General features: G+C 43.9%; 1 protein-coding gene and 1 long non-coding RNA gene across 5 annotated transcripts in view; one reads left to right on the top strand and one right to left on the bottom strand.

Moving 5' to 3' along the window:
• LOC308578311 (receptor-type tyrosine-protein phosphatase epsilon-like) overlaps positions 1 to 5,819 on the bottom strand; it is a 65,595-nt gene extending 59,776 nt beyond the window's left edge. The window contains exon 1 of one of the 4 annotated variants that reach the window (XM_081178579.1): positions 5,629 to 5,819. In XM_081178579.1, the coding sequence (XP_081034705.1) occupies positions 5,629 to 5,785 (157 nt within the window). In that variant the 5' untranslated portion in view covers positions 5,786 to 5,819. The remainder of the gene's footprint in view (positions 1 to 5,628) is intronic. The other 3 variants (XM_081178577.1, XM_081178578.1, XM_081178580.1) reach the window with 3 other exon arrangements.
• The window catches only part of LOC308578325, a 792,667-nt gene that overhangs the window by 686,003 nt on the left and 84,874 nt on the right, over positions 1 to 21,790 (top strand). The gene's annotated exons all lie outside the window — the stretch shown is intronic.

Genomic DNA, 21,790 nt, shown 5'->3' with positions numbered 1-21,790 from the left:
CTTGAAGGTAATCACAGGGTGCAAAATCATGGAACCACCTGAAGCAAAGCCTACTTTACTTTATTATTTTTATTTTATTTTATTATTATTTTATTTTATTTTACACTTCCTTATTAACATGCTTCCCGGCCTCTTTGGTGGTAGTTTGTCTAGGCACTGGTTCCTGACTAGCTGCACCTGACCTCAGCAGGGCAGCACTGACGACTGGGCCCCACCATATCGTCAGTACCAGCAACATTGTGGGGGAGCAATGAATCCCAAGGCAATCGCATCCCGCCAGGTGTCGTTCCCCATAGGGGAAAGATGCACCCCCCATCTGCCCCAAAGAGGGGAACAGTCTTGAAGAAAATAGCAGGGTGCAATATCACAGAACCACCTAAAGCAAGGACCTATTTTATTTTATTTTTTATTTTATTTTATATGTTATTTATTTGATTTGATTTACTTTATTTATTTTATTTTCCACCGCCATATTAACATGCTTTCTGGCCTGCTCGGTGGTAGTTTGTCTAGGCATTGGTTCCCGACTAGCTGCACCTGACCTCAGCAGGGCAGCACTGACGACTGGGCCCCACCATATCGTCAGTACAAGTAAACAGCGTGGGGGAGCAATGAACCAGGATCAGACTCAAGCTCACCCCAAATGCTCCCAGGGACTCTTGCGTGGCCCTACCCCTCGAAAGGGGTTGACAAAGCATGGCAAATCCTTGGTTTCCTGTAATGGAATATCTTTGCGCATTGGAGGGGACAGGTGCTCCAACCCCCCCTCCAGACCACCTTGAACCAAATGCCTTAAATTATTTTGAGTCCAGGGAGAGCTGCCATCAACTCAATCCAAGCCCTCTTGCATGCAGGAATGCAAACTTATGCTGGAGGAAGACAGCAAATCATTCTTGCCCAGCTGTACCACCAGCCCTGCGGGAGGACCTGCACAGGTCACACTCGACCGCACCAAAGGAAGGACCTCCTCCCAAAGCATTCCCCATCTGGACATCCAGTATATGTCCACATGGGCAGGAAGACTGAGATGGCGCCCCAGTCCAGACTTGTCAGCGCGCTTGCCAGCCCAGTGTACAATGCTGTGGCCCAAATGTGCACCGCTGCTCCTATGAGAAAAGGAAATAACAGACAAGCATCAGCACAGACATCATTGTGACACTTCCTGATATAACCCTTGTCAGCGTCAGACTTCCAATGACCCGTATTCACAATCCTGTCTACAGACAGGCCCCCAGTGTGCAGCCGTTGCAGCAGCCCTATTCGGAAGGAATGAGGCGTGTTCAGTGGTAGGCAAGCCGCAGGCCGTAATAACTGGTGCACGGCGTAAGCACATTAATGCCTGGCTAACGGGAACCCATGTTCATGCACTAGGAGTGGGCCAGCCCCCAGGGGAATGAAAAGCCAATTTTTTCTGGTATCCATAACCGTGCAAGGGCCCTCCTCATGTGTAATGGGAAGCCTGATTGTGGCACTCCTGCCCACTAAGTCTGTTTTAGAGTTCCCAACTCTAATGACAAGCTCCAAAGCAGATAAGGAAAAGTCCTGAAGCAATAAGCCTCCAGACTCTCAGCCCTGTGCTGGCTCCAACAACCATTTCCCCAACCCTCAGTGCCCAAAATGCAATGGAATACTGAAAGGAGTCTCGCCTTGATCTTTTACCAGCAGAAAAGTTTTAACTTGTTGCAGATCCTGCATAGGTAAAATTGACCGACTTCCTGCCCACTGTCCTATGAGGTTGGAGCCTATTCCAACCTTCCAAGGCCCTGCACATTACAAACTTTATGCAAGGGTCTCTGAAAAATAAAGCTTCAGTATAACAGACATTGCAGCGGACTGAATTCTTATAGTTATAACAGGACGCCCAATCTGCGGCAGGTGGACCAAATACTGCAGGATCTGCTCAGAGGATGGGGGCCAGTTCATCTGAATGGCCGAGGACTGCCAGCTTAAGGCTAAGAAATCCATCCAGGCCTTCCCATAAGAGCTAAAAGCAGAAGGGGAAATGGAAGCTGCTGCTCTCTGTAATTACTAATTGTTGTCAACATGCCACAGGTGGTCTGGAAAAGTCTGGCAATAGCTGAGTCTGGAGCCCAGGATCTGAAGCGCTCCATCTGAAAATGGGATAGAGTGTCAGAGACATCATTAGAGGATCCCGTAATCAGGAGAGCAGAAAGCACAATATTAAACCTTAAGCGGTGCAGCTCAAAAGCATGAGCGGAGGGGCGGAGACTCTGCTGGAGCGTGAGAACTGTTTAGCCAAGACGCTCACCACTACCTGGTTATCAGACCAAAAGCAGATCCGATGGTCACTGAACTCCTCGGGCCACATGTGAACTGCTACTACAATGGGGAAAACTCAAAAGTTAGGTCACATGATTGCCTCACCATACCGGGCTTGAGGCCATGGCTTTGCACACCAGCAGCCCCTGAAATAAAAAACCAAAGGGCAAAGATCCAGCAGCATCAGCATGAACCTGAAAAATCCCTGTGCAAGTATCCTGCCATGGCCAACTACTATTGCATACATATAGGAATTGCAACCGTTGCATGAGATCCCATTGCATGAGAAAGGTAAGGGGACCTCAGGCCGCAGGCAGCCTGGCCTAGTGGGAAGGGAAGGGGCGGCCTGGGGCAACCACTCTGCATGCAAGATTAATTAAGTGACCCAGCAAGATCGGATCTGATGAAGCATCACTTGCTACAGAGGAAGTATTACAAAATAACTTCCTTCAAGGCAGACAGCTTCTCCATAGGCAAGTGGTATGTTTTAGCAACGATATCCAACTGGATCCCTAAATAAAATGGGAATATGGGCAAGTATTGAGGTATTGCTTGCCAGCTTCCAGCCCCGCTTGGGCAGGGGGCATCTTGTGCTGCCATCATAATACGTAAATTTACAGGGCCGACGCTGGCCAGAACCGCTAAAAAAAGTCCCGACAAAACTGCCGCCGAGCCAGCTTCCTTTTCAGACACACACTGTGCAATGCAAAAACACACTCCGTGCAGTGCTCACATAATCCATGCAATGCAACTATACTCCGTGCGATGCAGCTACACACTCCGTTCAATGCAACTACACACTCAGTGCAAAAACGCACTCTGTGCAATGCAAAAACGCACTCCATGCAATGCAACTACCCTCCATGCAATGCAACTACCCACTCTGTGCAATGCAACTACACACTCCATGCAATGCAACTACACACTTCATGCAATGCAACTACACACTCCGTTCAATGCAACTACACACTCCGTACAATGCAAAAACGCACTCCGTGCAATGCAACTACCCTCCATGCAATGCAACTACACACTCCGTGCACTGCACACACCCTCTGTTCAATGCAACTACACACTCCGTGCAATGCACTCTCTGTGCAATGCAAAACAAAAAACAAAAACAAAAACCAAACCACACACACTCTGTGCAAATGCCACTACACCCTCCGTGCAATGCACACACACTCTGTGCAATGCACACACACCCTCTGTGCAATGCACTCACACCCTCTGTGCAATGCGCACAACCTCTGTGCAATGCAAATGCAAATCTCTCACGCAATGCAATGCAAATGCAGCCCGTGCAGCGCTGTGCCCTGCAACGCACAGAGCAAACTGCAGTGCGGGCACACAAAGGTGCTTTCTCCCGCTTGCATATTGCAAACGTGGCGCCTGTTACATCCCTCGCAGTGAGGGAACCACCAAAAGGCCCTCGACACTGGACCTAAGTGTCCAGGTAGAGCAATGGGGGAGCATGCAGCTGTCCCATATAGGGACCAATCCTGCAACCTAGGCATTACCGGCACTATGCGCTGACCAGCTGAGCTATCCAGGATGATCCCTAAAGACCCGGGACAGCCTCACCCTGACCCCTGTAGAGGTCCAAGGTGATGTCTGAATCATGATCCCTGCTCCTCTTTGCCCTCCTCCTGGATTGCAGCCTTCGAAGATGCTTCCTTCTGGAAGAAGACACCTGGGGCGTCCACAAGTCATCCCCTGCAGGAGAGGCAAGCTCTTGAGGCATTTGCAAAAGCCCAGTCATAGTCCGCAAAAACTAAACAATGTAAGGAACTGGTGAAACCAATGCTTCATGGACCACATGGGGACACTATTCAGGCCGGAAACGCTTCCAGGCCATCGAATTCTAGGGCAAAGCCCTAGGATCACCTGCCAGGCCAGGCATAAATGTTTCCAGTGAAATAGCAGAGTTGAGGCAGCCCACAGCTTGTCCAGGTACCCCTGCTTGCCCTTTTAGAGGGAAGCACCCCTTCAAGAAACCCAAAGTTCTTTTATCACAAATGGGCCGAACTACCCAGCAACAGAATAGCCCAAAAGGAGCAGTTTGTTTTGTTTTGTTATAACAATGGCTAAGAGGGGGATATGAACCCTGTCTCCCAGGTCCTAGTCCTACACTTTAGCCACTAAATCACAATGGCTCGCCTCTAAAATGGCAGTCGCCACTATCAGGGCAAAACAAACTTAAAGAAAATAAACTTGTTCAGAAACAGCATAGTTCAAGAGCATATACAGAGTGCTCATAGTCATTGGAGGCACTGAGAGCCTCTGCCGCCCTCTGACTGCCTCAGATATACATTAGCAGCAACTGAGCCTGGAAGCAGGTACATTCTTATAGAGAGGTCAGAGACTTAACAATTAACTGCTACCTGTAGCATACTTAGGCTCGGAAGTTATGCCCAGGCCGAATAGGCCTCCATGCCTCTGCTCTTGAGAATCTTAGTCTCATAGCAATATTAAAGGAACTCAAAATAGTGCTCCCGCCCAAGGCTAGATTAAAATTTGGCCAACAGCGCTGCACACACTCAAATAAAGCCAACCTTCGGGGTGCTATGAACGAAAGTGATTCCAGCTAAGCTGAGAACAGCCCTGACTAGCCCCACAATTTCAACAAGAGAAATGGGGGAAACCTTTTTGCGAAAGAAAGGCAAGCCACAGATACAGGGAGAATCTTCCCACAGGGCAGGGTAAGGGGTGGGGTGGGAAATTGAACAGGAAAAAGGGGAATTAAATTATTTAAGGGACTAAAGAGGATTAAAAGAAGGGGGAATTAAAGAAATGTAACCAGACAATGAGAAGTTTGCATCACTGTCCTCCAGACAGTCCAAGTGCTCCATGTGATCCGATGTCCACAGCGAAAGAGAAAGAGAAAGCTGTGGACCTTGCTTAAATAACCACTGATCCCACCCCTAAATTGGCAACATCAAATTTACCCCAGTAACACCATCCTCCAATCTGCTCCAGGCCCCTTGAATCTAATACTGCCTGGCAACCAAGTGGAGTTTTGTTCGGCCCCATCCGCAACACGTGCTCTCTTTTAGTGAGAACACGCTTTGTAGAAAAGCCTCAGAGAAGCTTCCAAAGTAGAGCATCATAACAAAATATTTGTCAATGGGAAATTGTCAATTACTCATACATATTACAGATAATGTTCAGCGTGTATGAGTTGAGAAGAAAGCAAGCCTGATCCCACATTGATTTCATAAGATATGTGACATGGTGCTATAAATGTTAAAGAAGGAAGCATGAAACACCATCTGAAACCAAAGGAATGAAGATTTATATGAACAAGGTACTGACGCAGACTAACCCCCAAAATTCAGTGTTTCTTACTTGTTGTTGTATCATTAAGTGATGCAGTCCCATTGCCACGCAACGCTTCGCCGTGCAGAAAACTAATGGAAATTAGCAAGACTGAACAGGAGTATTCCATCATGGACCTGTTAAGCAAACACAGAGAAAAATATAAAACCCATACTAACATACTCATGTCATGTTCATACTATCACGAAGGAGGTTTGAATTTTATTTTTTTGAAAGAATGACTTTTGTAAGGGAATATGATTTATCTGTTGTGTCCAAAGTCTTATAAGTATTTGTGAAACTACCACCCTAGTGCCCAAAGTCTTATTCTATACCACAAATCTTCCAAGTTTGGAAAATTAAGGGATTTGAAAAACACCAAGAATAAAAACTTGCTACTCCAAAAAAAAAAAAAAAAAAAAAAGGGAGCTCCAGGCATTACACAGAAACTGCAAGAGAGGACACATGCCCCACTCGCCCTTCCTCTTTTCTTCTGGGATATGCAAACTGGGGGTTTCTGCCTCTTCCTCAACATTTGGCCTTCAGTATCTCACCAGGGGAAAGGTGCACAAGTTCTCACGTTGCATATTACATGGAAGTACAAAAAGAGGAAATGCGAGTCACCCACATTTCCTCTGTTGCTGCTTGTTTGCACATCCAAAAGCTGGCAGAGATTACAAGCTGTTCAAGAAGAAATCTGACACAAATTCTAGTGAGTATAAAACTAAACAACATATGCAGAAAATGGAACAAATTCCTAGGTTGTGTGATGATCATTTTGTAACAATCTGCTGCTGTTCCGGTCTACTTTTCTTGCTGACAACTTAGTTTCTTATATGATGAGTTGCTGGATTGTTATTGTTCTTCCACAAGTGAGCACTGAAAACATGCAGTCGGAACTGGTACGCTTGAAGCTGCTACAACACCAGCTCCACTAATACATAAAATAATTTAAGTATAACTCGTAATCATACGACTAGATATTATAACTAGATATTATACTACTGACTGCAGGTCTGGTTTGCCTCCTAAAAACCCACACGCAGCAGGCTCAATTCAGTCTCCGGGGGGGAGGCGGGAGATCCCACTGAATGTAACCAAATCCCTTTTCCCTTCCTTTCCTTCTTCCATACTCACAGGCACATCATGGGAGCTCTCCACATTCCTCCCATATCCTCATCTGTCCCTCTTCTTCCTGCTCAATCAAATAATGCAAGGCTGACCTATAGGAAGGGCTCGACAGTAATTTGGGAGACGTGCTATGCAGAACTGCCTTGGGCATTGTCCCGGAACACCAACTGATGCAGCAGATAGACTGGTGACGGTGGGAGGCAGTGCGAGACAGTGGGATGTCACACCTTGGCCAAAACATATACACCAGCTGCCTATAAATTCCTGCACAAGGTTCGTGTACCAATCTACAAAGCCCTGAACAACTAACTAAAATAAGAATACTCTGGCTGCTTCTCTTTCTCTGTAATGTGTTCACAGAGTGCCCCAACATACACACTGGACCGAACCTACTATATTTTTAAAAATTATTTTGCTTCTCATTAAAGGTACATAGGATTACATTATGAACTAGGCAAAACTAGTTGTCATCTGCCCCTCCCTCATTATACCATGTAAATATACAATACCAGCATGCAGAGAAATCCTGACAGCGGCATAACAGAACTTGTGCAGGAGAGAACCTTTAAAAGTACACAGGGCTTTAAAATATAATTTATCAAAAATTACTGGTTCTAATATGAGATGACAAAGTCAGGAAAAAACTTTTTGAATGGCATGAGTGGATAGAGAAGGGTCAAGAACCGCAATTCAGTACAGTGGTACCTTGGGTTAAGTACTTAATTCGTTCCGGAGGTCCGTTCTTAACCTGAAACTGTTCTTAACCTGAAGCACCACTTTAGCTAATGGGGCCTCCCACTGCCACCACGCTGCTGGAGCACGATTTCTGTTCTCATTCTGAAGCAAAGTTCTTAACCTGAAGCACTATTTCTGGGTTAGCGAAGTCTGTAACCTGAAGCGTATTGTAACCTGAAGCGTATGTAACCTGAGGTACCACTGTAATACTAAATTGTATCACCAGACTTTCCTAAAGCACTATACAAAACATATTTTTTTAGCCTCAGGCAGCCTATATTCATTTCAGTAGTCACTGACAATAACTGAAGGATGAAATACAATCCAAGAATTGACTCAATTCCTAGCTAGTCTTTTTGAGAGCCAGTGTGGTGTAGTGGTTAAGAGCGGTAGTCACGTAATCTGGGAAACCGGGTTCGTGTCTCCGCTCCTCCACATGCAGCTGCTGGGTGACCTTGGGCCAGTCACACTTCTGTGAAGTCTCTCAGCCCCACTCACCTCACAGAGTGTTTGTTGTGGGGGAGGAAGGGAAAGGAGAATGTTAGCCGCTTTGAGACTCCTTAAAGGGAGTGAAAGGCGGGGTATCAAATCCAAACTCTTCTTCTTCTTCTTCTTCTTCTTCTTCTTCTTCTTCTTCTTCTTCTTCTTCTTCTTCTTCTTCTTCTTCTAAAGACACATTATTACAAGCGAAGAACTGAACACCTAAATTCAGCACACCAAATACAGTTCTAGTGACACAGACAGATCTTCCAGATGGTATCACTGTTCACCAAGTAGCGAAGTTATAGTTGACAGGAATGAATAATAGAGAATTTTTGCATCTCTTCAGTAGTAGTGAGAATGATTACTACCAGGAAATTCAAAATAGTGACAGGCATAACAACCTAATGGGGGTTGGAGAGAAGCAAAGAGGTGATTCTTACACCCGTCCGAATTATTCCTCTTTAGCAATAGAGCTATGGCTTCTGAGAAGGCATACCTTGGATTTCATCAATACAAACATTTTTAAAATGACATCGCGAAGTCCCAGTAAGTTGACAACAATTTACCAATTATGATAGCCACCCCAACCTCATTATAACTCAGCCTTAAAGGTAAAGGTAAAGGGACCCCTGACCATTAGGTCCAGTCGTGGCCGACTCTGGGGTTGCAGCGCTCATCTCGCTTTATTGGCCGAGGGAGCTGGCATACAGCTTCCGGGTCATGTGGCCAGCATGACTAAGCCGCTTCTGGCGAACCAGAGCAGCGCACAGAAATGCCGTTTACCTTCCTGCCTATTTATCTACTTGCAGTTTGACGTGCTTCCGAACTGCTAGGTTGGCAGGAGCAGGGACCGAGCAACGGTAGCTCACCCCGTCGCGGGGATTCGAACCGCCGACCTTCTGATCGGCAAGTTCTAGGCTCTGTGGTTTAACCCACAGTGCCACCCGCGCCCCACAACTCAGCTTTACTTATCTCTAAAATGTGTTCAGAAGATGCTTCAAGAGAATATGTAGGCTACTTTTGATTCACAAATAAGAAACAGGAAAAGCTCGAATTCAATTCTAAATTCACATGGATACTTCCGTCAACTATTCTAAATATATGATTAGATGCTATGGGAGGGAAAGTATATATTAAAATTCTAAAGCAAGGAAGTAGTTTTATGATTTCTGCTTATTTTTTAATCTTTCGAAGACACAAGCAATAAACAAGACAGTACACAGCACAGCTAAAAACGATTCCCAAAGCTGTAAATGGCTTGAGCACTGCACCATTGCTAAACTGCCCTCCTCTCTGTCTCCCATTACAATCCCTAGTATAGGCAGCATCTTAAGCTCACTATTGATTATTCAGCTTACCAACGACGCACAAAGACAACACTTCAAGAGCATACAGTGGTGTGTGCAATGTCTGCCTCTCAGCTATGAAATCCTTTTCCACTGGAGAATTGCCCAAACCTTTGTCTGACTAAAAGAAAATAGATTTTAGATTATTCACATACTAACATGTCATCTGGACCCTAAACTCTTGTTAATCTTAACTATGGTTTGCTAAAAAAAAAATTCCAAGTTCATTAACTGTGGTCTAAAGTAAAAAATAAATAAATAAAAAATTGTTGAAGCAAGCTAAGACTAACCATGTTTTGTCCAGATTTGAATATTGTGACATGGTGTAAGTAATTTAAAATTCAAATGAAAGTTTCCCAGCTCTTCCTTATAATCCTGTAGGGTAGGGGGAGCCAAGGCTTCTGCAGGAAATCCGAATTAGGCCAGTATGACCTGTTCAGATGGGCCAGGAAACAAATGCAACAAATGAATCAATGAATAAGTAAATTAGTAGCCAGACTTCATTTTTATTAATCACATGTATCAAAAGCTGCTTCCTCCTGTTGGTTCTACATCATCCAATACCCAAGCTGACTATTCCAATGACACACAGATAAATCGCAGCTTTTGAAACCATGTGGCGGACAATTATATCCACCAGGAAAAAAATATAGCCAGCTTGAAACTAGAGGTCTGGCAAAAAAAAAATTGTAGGTTTATTTGTAGAATTTTCATTGCTTAGTTGCAAAAACACTATACAGTATTTCTGAAAAATAATAATAATGAAAGGAATAGCGTGAGCTTAAAGAAGGATGTAAAACATGTTTCAATGGTAAAATTATGCCCGTTCCTGGGTTGGACAGCATTTCTGAGGTGCCACTATATTTTTGTACAGCAGATGGGGCTGTATAGCAAGAGACCTGAGCCATGTCAAATGCCAGTTTTCTGCTTTTCCTGCACTTTCTGAAACATAAGAAACTCTATCCATATCACATCCCCAAAACTTTTTTTAAAAAATAAATGTAGCATTATGTGAAAAAGGTAAAAAAACAAACTGAATATTTCTAACACAGACAAGTGTGAAAATAGTTCAATACATACAGCATGCCTAGATGGAGTATGCATACGATCACTTCTTTTGTTATAGAGAACTACCATGACCTTTTACAGCAGCAGTGGGGATCCTTTTACAGCCCGAGGTCCACATTCCAAGGGCCACATTCCAGTGGTGGGAAGGGCCAGAAGTGGATGGAACAATGAATGCAAGTTTCTCCTTTGGACAGTAGGTTAGCTTCCACACACACACACACACACACACACACACACACACACACACCTTTCTCAATCTTCATCTCAGCAAGAAGAGTCATCATCTGAGCTCAAGGACACATCACTGCCAGGCAACAAATAATGAAGGACAAAGTGAAACAGGTCAAGTGAGAAGTGTAGCCTGAGGAGAGTCCCAAAGGACAGACAGAGAGACCTGGAAGACTGCCTGAGGCTCCCTACCCATTTAATAATTTTGCAAAAAACAAAAACGAGTTCAGTGCAAAGTGGTTGATTGAAATGCATACTTGAAAGGATTAAAACTCCTGCAATCCCTTCATGTGAAGGTACACCACTGAGATTCATCTCTGATTAAGATCTTGGGACAATGCTCAGCTCCAGATGCTACTTCTGCACTACAATGGGAGCTACACTGACACCAAATATTGTAGGTACCAGACCCAGACTTTACAGTACAGTGGTACCTCGGGTTAAGTACTTAATTCGTTCCGGAGGTCCGTTCTTAACCTGAAGCACCACTTTAGCTAACGGGGCCTCCTGCTGCCGCTGCGCCACCGGAGCACGATTTCTGTCTCATCCTGAAGCAAAGTTCTCAACCTGAGGTACTATTTCTGGGTTAACGGAGTCTGTAACCTGAAGCGTATGTAACCTGAAGCATATGTAACCCGAGGTACCACTGTAGTACCTCAGGTTAAGAACTTAATTCGTTCTGGAGGTCCATTCTTAACCTGAAACTGTTCTTAACCTGAGGTACCACTTTAGATAATGGGGCTTCCTACTGCCGCTGCACTGCCGGAGCACAATTTCTGTTCTCATCCTGAAGTAAAGTTCTTAACCCGAGGTACTACTTCCGGATTAGTGGAGTCTGTAACTTGAAGCGTCTGTAACCCGAGATACCACTGTATTATTCTATCACTCTTAATGCTTCTGCTGTTTTTCTGTGTTTTTAGTCTACAATTATTAGTGGTGCTTTTACTGAAGCTGTTTATGTCTTAAAATTGTTGACCCAGCGAATGGCCTGGGGCCACCTGAGAATGCAAAGTCACTGAAGCAAAGCTAGTGTGAAACTGATCACAAAGCTTCGACGGGAGGTTAATGCAAGTGGGACAATCCTAAGGTTTTAGTTTTTAATGTTCTAAACCATCTTGTTCCGAACTGAAGTACAGAAGTTTTCTAAATGGAAAGGCAAATGATAAACAAATAATGCTTCCATTAAAGCATAATGCTGAAACATGGATTAGTGTTGCATAAACACTAATCACATCTCTCCCTGGGCTCACATGCTCCAACTCCCTTTCCCTCATCATTTGAGGTGAGTACCTGTAGGAGGAGTTCAGAAGCTTTTGCTGCCTGTGCTGTGTTTAGCACCAACTATGGTTAGTTTAATGCAGGTGATACCCAGCCCTATTTCTCCATACCATGTGAACTAGATGAAGCCATGCTGAACTGGTGCCTGGATGACAGCCAATGAACTGAAGCTGAATCCTGAGAACATTGAACTACTGTTGGTTGGTGGTTCTCATGCCTGGGAGGTGGTTCAATAGTCTGTTCTAGATGCTGTCCTTGACACTTAGGGTACTCCTAGATCCAGCATTGACAACGTGAGTCCTGACATCAGTAGCAAGGGTTGTCTATCTCGGCTGTGGCTGATTCATCAGCTATGCCTGTTCCTGGTCAGCGACAGCATTGCTGCTGTGATCCATACTCTCACCTCATGTCCAGACTACTGCAATAAACTCTAGATAGGGTTACATTTCAAGATGGTCCAGAAACATCAGTTGGTCCTGAGCATGGCTACCAGGTATACCTGTGCAGTCATATAACATTAGTTCTGTAGGACATATAGCACTGGCATATGCTGATACATAAAGACCTAAGCAACTTTGGATCCAAGTTGATGGAACAAGGTTTGGCTTGTTGTGGGGAGACATGGAATATAGTCTTCTTTGTAGTGGCACCTGACTCCAAATCCCCTTCTTCTAGAGGTGCAAATTGCTCCTATGCTACTGGGCTTCCACATCAGGTTACAGAACACTTGTTCACCCCGACTTACGAGGAATTTACTGTTCCAAGTTTAGTGCAGCTGCTGTTGCATTTATAGCACGTAATTGTTTTGTATCTTTAGAAACCACTTAGGTTGCTGTTTTAGTGTTTGTTTCTAGGACTCTATAATCTAAGTTCCATTGTAATGATAATGGAAGCATCTTTAAAGCTTTCTTACCGGAAGCTCTACGCCGGCTCCCTCGGCGAATAAAGTGAGATGGACGCCGCAACCCCAGAGTCGTCTGCGACTGGACCTAACGGTCAGGGGTCCCTTTACCTTTACCTATGTACTTCTCCACATAGAATATAGCTAAATGGTGGAATTTGCTCCCTCAGGATGGCCACCAGCTTTGATACTTTTAAAATAGGATTAGAAAAATTCATGCAGGACAAATGCTATCAATGGCTACTAGAGGCAATACGCTTCTGAATAGAATCATAGAATCATAGAGTTGGAATAGACCACCAGGGCCATCGAGTCCAACCCCCTGCCAAGCAGGAAACACCATCAGAGCACTCCTGACATATGGTTGTCAAGCCTCTGCTTAAAGACCTCCAAAGAAGGAGACTCCACCACACTCCTTGGCAGCAAATTCCACTGTCAAACAGCTCTTACTGTCAGGAAGTTCTTCCTAATGTTTAGGTGGAATCTTCTTTCTTGTAGTTTGGCTCCATTGCTCCGTGTCCGCTTCTCTGGAGCAGCAGAAAACAACCTTTCTCCCTCCTCTATATGACATCCTTTTATATATTTGAACATGGCTATCATATCACCCCTTAACCTCCTCTTCTCCAGGCTAAACATGCCCAGCTCCCTTAGACGTTCCTCATAAGGCATCGTTTCCAGGCCTTTGACCATTTTGGTTGCCCTCCTCTGGACACGTTCCAGTTTGTCAGTGTCCTTCTTGAACTGTGGTGCCCAGAACTGGACACAGTACTCCAGGTGTGGTCTGACCAGAGCAGAATACAGTGGCACTATTACTTCCCTTGATCTAGATGCTATACTCCTATTGATGCAGCCCAGAATTGCATTGGCTTTTTTAGCTGCCGCGTCACACTGTTGGCTCATGTCAAGTTTGTGGTCAACCAAGACTCCTAGATCCTTTTCACATGTACTGCTCTCAAGCCAGGTGTCCCCCATCTTGTATTTGTGCCTCTCATTTTTTTTGCCCAAGTGCAATACTTTATACCAGTTCTAGGAAACCACAGGAGGGGAGGATGCTGTTATGTTCCAGTCCTTCTTTCACACATCTCATAGGCATCTGTTGGCCATGAGAATAGGATGCTGGACAAGATGGACCATCACCTGATCCAGCAGGGATGTTCTGGTGTTTTACTGTATGAAAAATAATGAGCCAAAATGACCTGCACAAAATGTCAACAGAAATCTTTTAACATGTTAGAAGATGAAATAGCTCTCCCCCCCCCCCCAGAAGGCACATAACGTTTCAGACAGGACACAATCCAGCCAATGCTTTCCATCAGTGTAAAGAGTTATGTTTGCACAACAAAATTTATCTCTGTCTCTCCTCCCCTTCTACACCCTCCCCCAAATCTGCTCTGGAAGATTGTTGGAACCTCCAAACATGAGGTTAGGGAGAAGTTCCGTAAACTGAGTGTCAGTCGTTGTGCTGATGGAATGAGTTAGTTGCATGCTGCTCATGATTTCTTCACAAATCTCCCAACTGAGACAAAAAATATGCAGTGCTCCAATAGTGCTGATTGCTGTCCAAAAAGAACAAGGACACCCTAGCTCTGAAAGACTGAATAGTTATACCGTAATTGTTACTGGGAGAGAGCTTCCAGATGAGTAGCTTGCAGCAAAAATAATTCTATGGTCCCTTAAAGACTATTTCATTTATAAGCATGAGCTTTCATGGGCTCTGTTCACTTTGTCAGATTGCATGACATGAAACAATTGTATGGTGAGATTTGAATGGTAGTGAGATGCAAAATAATAATAATAATAATAATAATAATAATAATAATAATAATAATAATAATCACAGTTGGTGACAATTAGAGCTTAAATATATGTTCAATAGGTACAATTTTAACCTTTTACATTAGCAGATTGGTGATAATTGCTGTGATTCTTGTATTAACATCTGAAGTGAAGCAGGAACCCATTCACAAGAAACACAAATGGCATTGGAAAGTTAATTAACACATTAAACTTATTGATGATCATTACATTGTTGTCTAGTTATAGATAATGCATTATTCAACAATATGTTTTCAAAGTCCAGTTTACATTGTGCCTTCAACCTTACTGTATCTAGTTACCATATTTTTCCGTGTATAAGACGACCCCCAATTTTAAACTTAATTTTTTTTGGGTGGGGGGAATATAGTCTTATACATGGGAAAATACAGTATATGCTCTCATGAAAATCAGTGTCTTAAAATGGTGGGTCACAGATGGCCTCTGTTGATATTGCAGAGTCCTGTGCACAACGGAATGACGAACAGTACGTGCCACATGCTTAAAGTTGCTTTATTTTCAGTTCATTGTTGAGAAATTACAAACATGCATCTTGCCTCTGCTGGAGCAGAGAAGCAACCGTCTTTCTCCTCGGAATAACGAACACCGAGAGAAACTGTGAAAAACAGGAAACCAGTGTACGTCACATCCAGCTTCCCTTTCCCGTGGGAAAACCCAACAGTACTCTGACTGTGGAATGTAAACATTGTCTTGTGACAAGCACTTTGCTGCACAGTGAAGAGAGCAGAAACCAACATCCTCCCCCTTTCCGTGAACATCACTGGGCAGCGTGTTCGTACAATATCAGTACAAACCCAACTTCTGTACATAGGTACAGTGTTGATCCCTTGATACAATCTTGGACAATACATCAGCAGGAATTTCATTACCTGGCATATAGGACACCGTTACGAGTCCCTTCTGAATATGTTCCCTAGCATGTTGCACCTTCAATTGCAAGTGCTTCGTGCTTTGCTTACAACCTTCCGAATTCAGCAAAGCCAAACATGCTTTGTTGTCCTGGTAAACCTGGATTGGACATTTGACAGGAATTCTCATGTCTTTGCACAATTGTAACAACCATTCACAATCCTTAAGTGAATAAGACAGTGCATTCAGTTCAGCTTCACAAGTACTTAAGCTAATTGTTGTTTGCTTCTTGCATGACCAATCAAATAGACCCTGATTGTACATGTAGCAAACTCCAGACGTACTTTTCCTGTCTGCAGTGTCACTTCCAAAACTAGCATCTGCAAAAATCTCAAGACCACCAGACTTCTGATTGTTAAATCTCAGTCTGTAATGCATAGTGCCTTTCAAATACCGCGCTATGCGTTTCAGAGCTTTCCAATCCTTAACAGTAGGATTGTTAACTTGTCTGCTTAGCAAATTACAGCTAACAGCAATGTCAGGTCTTGAACATCTGGCAATGAAGTTTAGCTTGCCTAGCACACTTCTGTACAGTGTAGTGTCAGAAAATGCTTCTTCAGTGTCATCTACCTGATAACCTGTTGTCATCGGTGTGTCTACAGGGTTAGCATCCATCAGGTTCAGTTTGCTTAACACATCAGCAATTTTCCGTGACTGGTGTACTAGAATGTTACCACTTTGATCTTTCTCTATTTCCAGAGATAGGTAGTTGTTTACCTCACCAAGATCTTTCATGTCAAAGTGCTCTTTCAGTTGAGCTAGGGCGTTATTGTACATTGTGACATCTTTCCAAAAGAATAAAATATCATCAACATAAAACAAACAATACAGCTTCTTTTGCCCCTCCTCTTTGACAAATACACATGGATCAGCTTTCCCTTGCTGAAAACCTAGAGAAAACAATGCTTCAGTGAGTTTTGTGTGCTAACACCGTGCACTTTGTTTGAGACCATAAAGGGACTTCTTTAGAGCACAAACAAATCCCTGTTTTACCTGTACGCCATCAGGTGGAAGCATATAAAGTGATTCACCTAGAGATCCGTACAAAAATGCTGTATTTACATCGTGGTGACTAATGTGTAGATTCTCCTCTGCAGCTAGCTTGAGCATAAGCCTAATGCTCTCATACCTCACAGTGGGTGAGTAGGTCTCGTGATAGTCTTCACCTGGTACCTGTGCAAAACCTCTGGCTACCAATCTGGCTTTGTGTCTGACTATCTTGCCATTCTGATCTGTCTTCGCTTTGAAGACCCATTTGCTTCCAAGCAGTTTCATTCCTGGAACTACTGGAACTAGCTCCCATGTTTTGTTCCTTTCTAAGGAATCAAGCTCAGCCTTCATGGCATTTAACCATGGCTCAGCTTCCTTAGAATCCAAATCCTGGATTTCTTGGAAACTTGAAGGTTCAAATACCTTCTTGGAGCTCTTAACAGCTGCTACTGCTGTTTTAGCAAATTCATCAGCAAATCTCTTTGGAGGTCTGCCTTTTGTGGCTCTTTGTGACCTGCGAATCAGCCTTAAGTCTTCAACACTTTCCTCTTCCTTCTTAGGAGAAAAGTGGCCTATTGTGAACAATGGTTCTTCCAATTCTTGATCAGAGCTTTCAGAGGGACGCATAGAGGCTTTCGCACTCTTGAAATCCTCTGAAGTATCCGATTCAGTTTCAGACTCAGAATCAGAACCTTCATCAGTGGGTGTGGGTTGTTGCGGCTGCTTTTGCTGTTGCTTATCCTCAGTCTCATCACTGTCATCAGGATAACATTGGAAAATTCCCACATTCTCCCCCCACTTGGCATTGTACTCAACACTTCTTGTGAGCTTAATTGTCTTAGAGTCAGTCATCATTATTCTGTAAGAACCTTTCTGATAACCTAGAAAGATACCATGCAATCCACGTTTGCCTAACTTGGAGCTTTGTGGTGAGTGAACCCACATGTCAGAACCAAAAATTTTCATGTGTTTGATGTATGGTTTCTTGCCAAACATCTTCTCATATGGGGTACAACCAATCGCTGAAGATAACCTGCGATTGTAACTGTAAACAAAACACGAGAGAGATTCGGCCCAATAACTCTCTGGAAGATTGGCATCATGCAGCAAGGTTTTTAACCCTTGAAGCAATGTCTGATTTGCCCTTTCGCAAAGTCCATTCTGCCATGGCGAGCGAGGACTGGACAAATCGTGTTGAATTCCTTTCTCAGTCAGAAAAGCTTCAAACTGCTGAGAAGTGAATTCTCCCCCACGATCAGTGAAAAGAGTCTTTATCTTCTTACCATGCACATTTTCCAACCAAGCACAGAATTCCTTGAACCTTGGAAAAGCCTCTGATTTCTGCTTGAGATTGTACACATAAATATACCTGGAAAATGCATCAATGAGAACCATGAAGAACTTATTTCCACCCAAAGAGGGTGATAGTGGACCAACTAAATCAGCATGAACAACCTGGTATGGTTCTGTAGCTTGCCTACTAGACACCTTACCTTTCGCAGCCATTTTCACCTTGTTTGCTGCGCATGCCTTGCACTTCATGTGGTACCTGCAGGGTTTAATAGTCATACCTTCAACCAAGGCAGGCATTTTAGATACTGCCTCAAAATGCAAATGACCAAATTTTCGGTGAAAATCATGAATACATCCTGCATGCAAACTTTTGTTAGAACCTGCAATGCAACAAGTCTCATTCTGCACATCATCATAATACAAAACAAACAAACGATCAACATTTTCAGCATGCAATACAAAATCGTCCTTCTTTGTGATGGTGCATTTCTTGTTCTTGAATGAAACGTCAATGTCCCGTTCATTCAGCTGCATAACGCTGAGTAGATTGTGTGTGGCATCTGGGACATAAAGTACATCCTGTATCGATAAGTCCAAACTGTGAAGTACAACAGTTCCGTAGCCTTGACTGGGGATCGTGTGGTCATCCGCCTGGTGAATCGCACCTTCCTGCTGTGTAAAAGACACGAACAGTCGCTTATCGTTGCACATGTGGTGGGTAGCTGCTGAATCAACAACGAAGAAAGATCTAGACGTCTTCTGGACCTTTGCAACGTTTGGAGTGAAGCGTGAGACCATTGCCTTGTGCTGCGTTGTCCTGGAGACCGGACCTTTGCCTTTGCTTTGGCCTTTTCCACGCGCTGAACTTCCGCTGCGCTGCTCTGTCTTGGCCTTGGGATATCTGCATTCCCTCTTCATATGGCCTAGACGTCCACACGAGTAGCATTTCACTGCCTTCAAAGCTTTGGCGCCCTCTGGTGGTTCCACTGCACTCTGGGATGACGTCTGTGAAGACTCCCCCATACCCATGCAGCTAGCACCCCGGCGATCTGCTTCATTCTGGATCACGGCAGTAACATATGCTACTGTGAGCTGAGCAGTTGGCTGAACAGCAATCTGAGTGGCAACGGACTCCCAACTTGGACCCAAAGAATGTAGTATCATGAAGGAATACACAGCCTCTGGAAAGTTGAGTCCTCTCTGTTGCAGCTCATGTCTCAGATTTTGCATCTCCATCAGGTGTGTACGCACATCTCCACCTTCAGCAAGAGCCATACCATGCAGCTTGGCATAGTAGTACATTGAGGAACCAGCTTCCGTCCTCAAGTGAGCCTCTCTTAAAGTGTCCCAAATTTCTCTGGCTGTGGTCTTTCCACGCAACAGACAGAGCTCTTCTGGGGATACTATCAACGTAAGCGTTCCCCTTGCTTTTGAATCCTTAGTAGCCCATTCATCTGTAATTGGAGCTGGGGGGTTGTCTGTAATAACATTAAACAGACCTTCTTTCCGCAGAACAGCCTCTGCATACTGCACCCAGTTCGTATAGTTTTTCTTATTGAGCTTAGGAATCCCAAAAGCATCAACCAGCTTTGCATTAGCCATCATTGCTGCTTTAAACAAGCTGCGTCACTGCTGCTTTCAAACCTCATTCCAAAAGCACTTGTAAAAAGTACTTTCGCTTTCCCAGCCTCCAAGCCTTTGCCTTAGAGCCTTTGCCTGTATCGCGGCAAAACGGCTTTAAAAGTACAAAGTCCAGCCATAAAACCATAAACTAGAAGCTGGCAGGCTGCCCGGAGCATGAGCACATACCTCTCATCAATCAAACTCGACGCGCAGAGCAGATAACTCCGATCCGTTTCTCTGTCCCTCTGCCGGCATTCCGACTCGGCTTCTGGAGTCTCCATTCTTCAGTTTGATTGCGTCTTTCTGGGCCCATAACCAAAAATGTTGTATTTGCAGAGTCCTGTACTCAGCGGAATGATGAGCAGTACGTGCCACATGCTTAACGTTGCTTTATTTTCAGTTCAATGTTGAGAAATTACAAACATGCATCTTGCCTCTGCGGGAGCAGAGAAGCAACCGTCCTTCTCCTCGGAACGAAGAACACCGAGAGAGCAGTGAAAAACAGGAAACCAGTGTACGTCACATCCAGTCTCCCATTCCCGTGGGAAAACCCAACAGTACTCTGACTGTGGAATGTGAACATTGTCTTGTGACAAGCACTTCGCTGCACAGTGAAGAGAGCAGAAACTAACACTCAGCCCATGTCCCCTTAGATGGCATGTGCTGACATCACACCGCTCCAGGGCATTTTGAGGGGGGCACCCCCTTGAAAATTTGGAGTCCTTGGCCTCCCCATCCTGTATATGTCACAAGCACACCATGGGGGTGTGCTGACATTGTGTGATCCCAGGGAATTTTGAGGGGGCCCACGCCTATTGAAAATTTTGGGAGTACCTTGATCCCCTAGATATCTCAAGCACACCATAGGGAGTGTTAAAGTCTCACTGTCCCAGGGAATTTTGAAGGGGCCCACCCCTTCTTTAAAATTTCGGGGGTCCTCAGTCCTTTGCCACTATAGGCTGTGCAGTCATGCCACAGGGTGTGCTGATGTCAGGCCTCTGGATTTCCCTCTTGCATAGATGCTGTATTGGGTCCCTGGACAGCAGGTGGAGGATATCTGCAGGATTAGGAGCAACTGAGGAAAGACACAGTTGTTGCAAATTAGGCTTCGGGGTACTTACAGAGGAGAAGGAAGGGGTGAGGCATACAGAACTTGGCTGGGAGTGGGATTTGTGGGGCTGGCAGGGTGAGGCTGCAGCAAGAAACTGCTAGGGTGTTTTCCTTGGGGGAACAGTTTGCGACAGAACACTGGGGAAAGAGTTTGTGGTGTAAAAATCCTTTTTTAAAAAAGTTTGTATTTATTGATTGATACTTATTCTAAGACAGACAGAAATAATATTCATTATAAACATATATTTTATAATATACTGAGTTAAAACAGCTACTTAAGCTAAGAAAGAGCAGAAAGAAAGTCAGAAGGAAGAAAATACAAGAAAAAGAGAAAACAAAAGTAGAAGACAAAGGGAAAGAAAGAAAACTAAAGGGAGAGACTAGAATAAAAGGACTTCTGGGTCTCAGTAGCTACGTATGATACTGGTTTATAGAAAATAGAATGTTAAAGAGAGTATTTTTTTTTCAATCTTCAAATTCAGATACTGCAAGTTCATTTTCTCTTTCACACAAAAGGTCCATAGGAAACTTCCAATCCTTAACAAATGCTAGTAATGATTTTTCTCTAATTAAACATGTTAGCTTAGCCATCTAAGGCAATGTGGGGTAAAACTCCTGTGGTTGTAGATATTTTTATTTTATTTTTTGCAGCAAGGGGAGGGCTGGGAGCAAGGTCATTGAGGCTTTTCCCAGTCCATGAAATTCAGAAGCATTATAAACAAACATTACAATTCAACTTTAGCTTAAACACATTCCTACTTTCATCTCGGGTTTCCCCCACCTTAAAAAAGAAAGAAAAAAAGCTTTCAGACTACCCAAAGAGGATTAGCAATGAGATTGTAAACTTGAGGACGGGAACTATCTTTTTTGTTTGTGTGTGTGGGGGGGAATTATTTACTTAGACATAATATTTGTACCTACTTAACATTTGGTTTATCAGTTTTCCTACTACATAAAAACCAAATATTAATACAACTTTTATAGTAGCAAAAAGCAAAGGCAGCTTTGCATAGCCTATTGCGTTTAGGCGTTATTCAAGCTTAAGCTTTAGGCCCGGACCCAAAATTTCAAAGCCAATGTTTCCAAAAGATTGTGCTGTTTTAATATTAAGTGTGAAAACATTTAAACAATCGTCACTTACAGTTCCCATAGTTGTTTGCTAATAGTAATGGAGAATCTGTGACTCTTTTGGATGCTATTGGGACTCCAGCTGGAAGAGAAGCTGGAAAAGGAATACCGTATTTTTCGCTCTATAACACGC

Source organism: Podarcis bocagei (assembly GCF_964188305.1).
Source record: "Podarcis bocagei genome assembly, chromosome: W".
NCBI lineage: Eukaryota > Metazoa > Chordata > Lepidosauria > Squamata > Lacertidae > Podarcis > Podarcis bocagei.
Note: the sequence above shows the minus strand (reverse complement) of the source record. Positions and strands in the feature narration are given on the sequence as shown.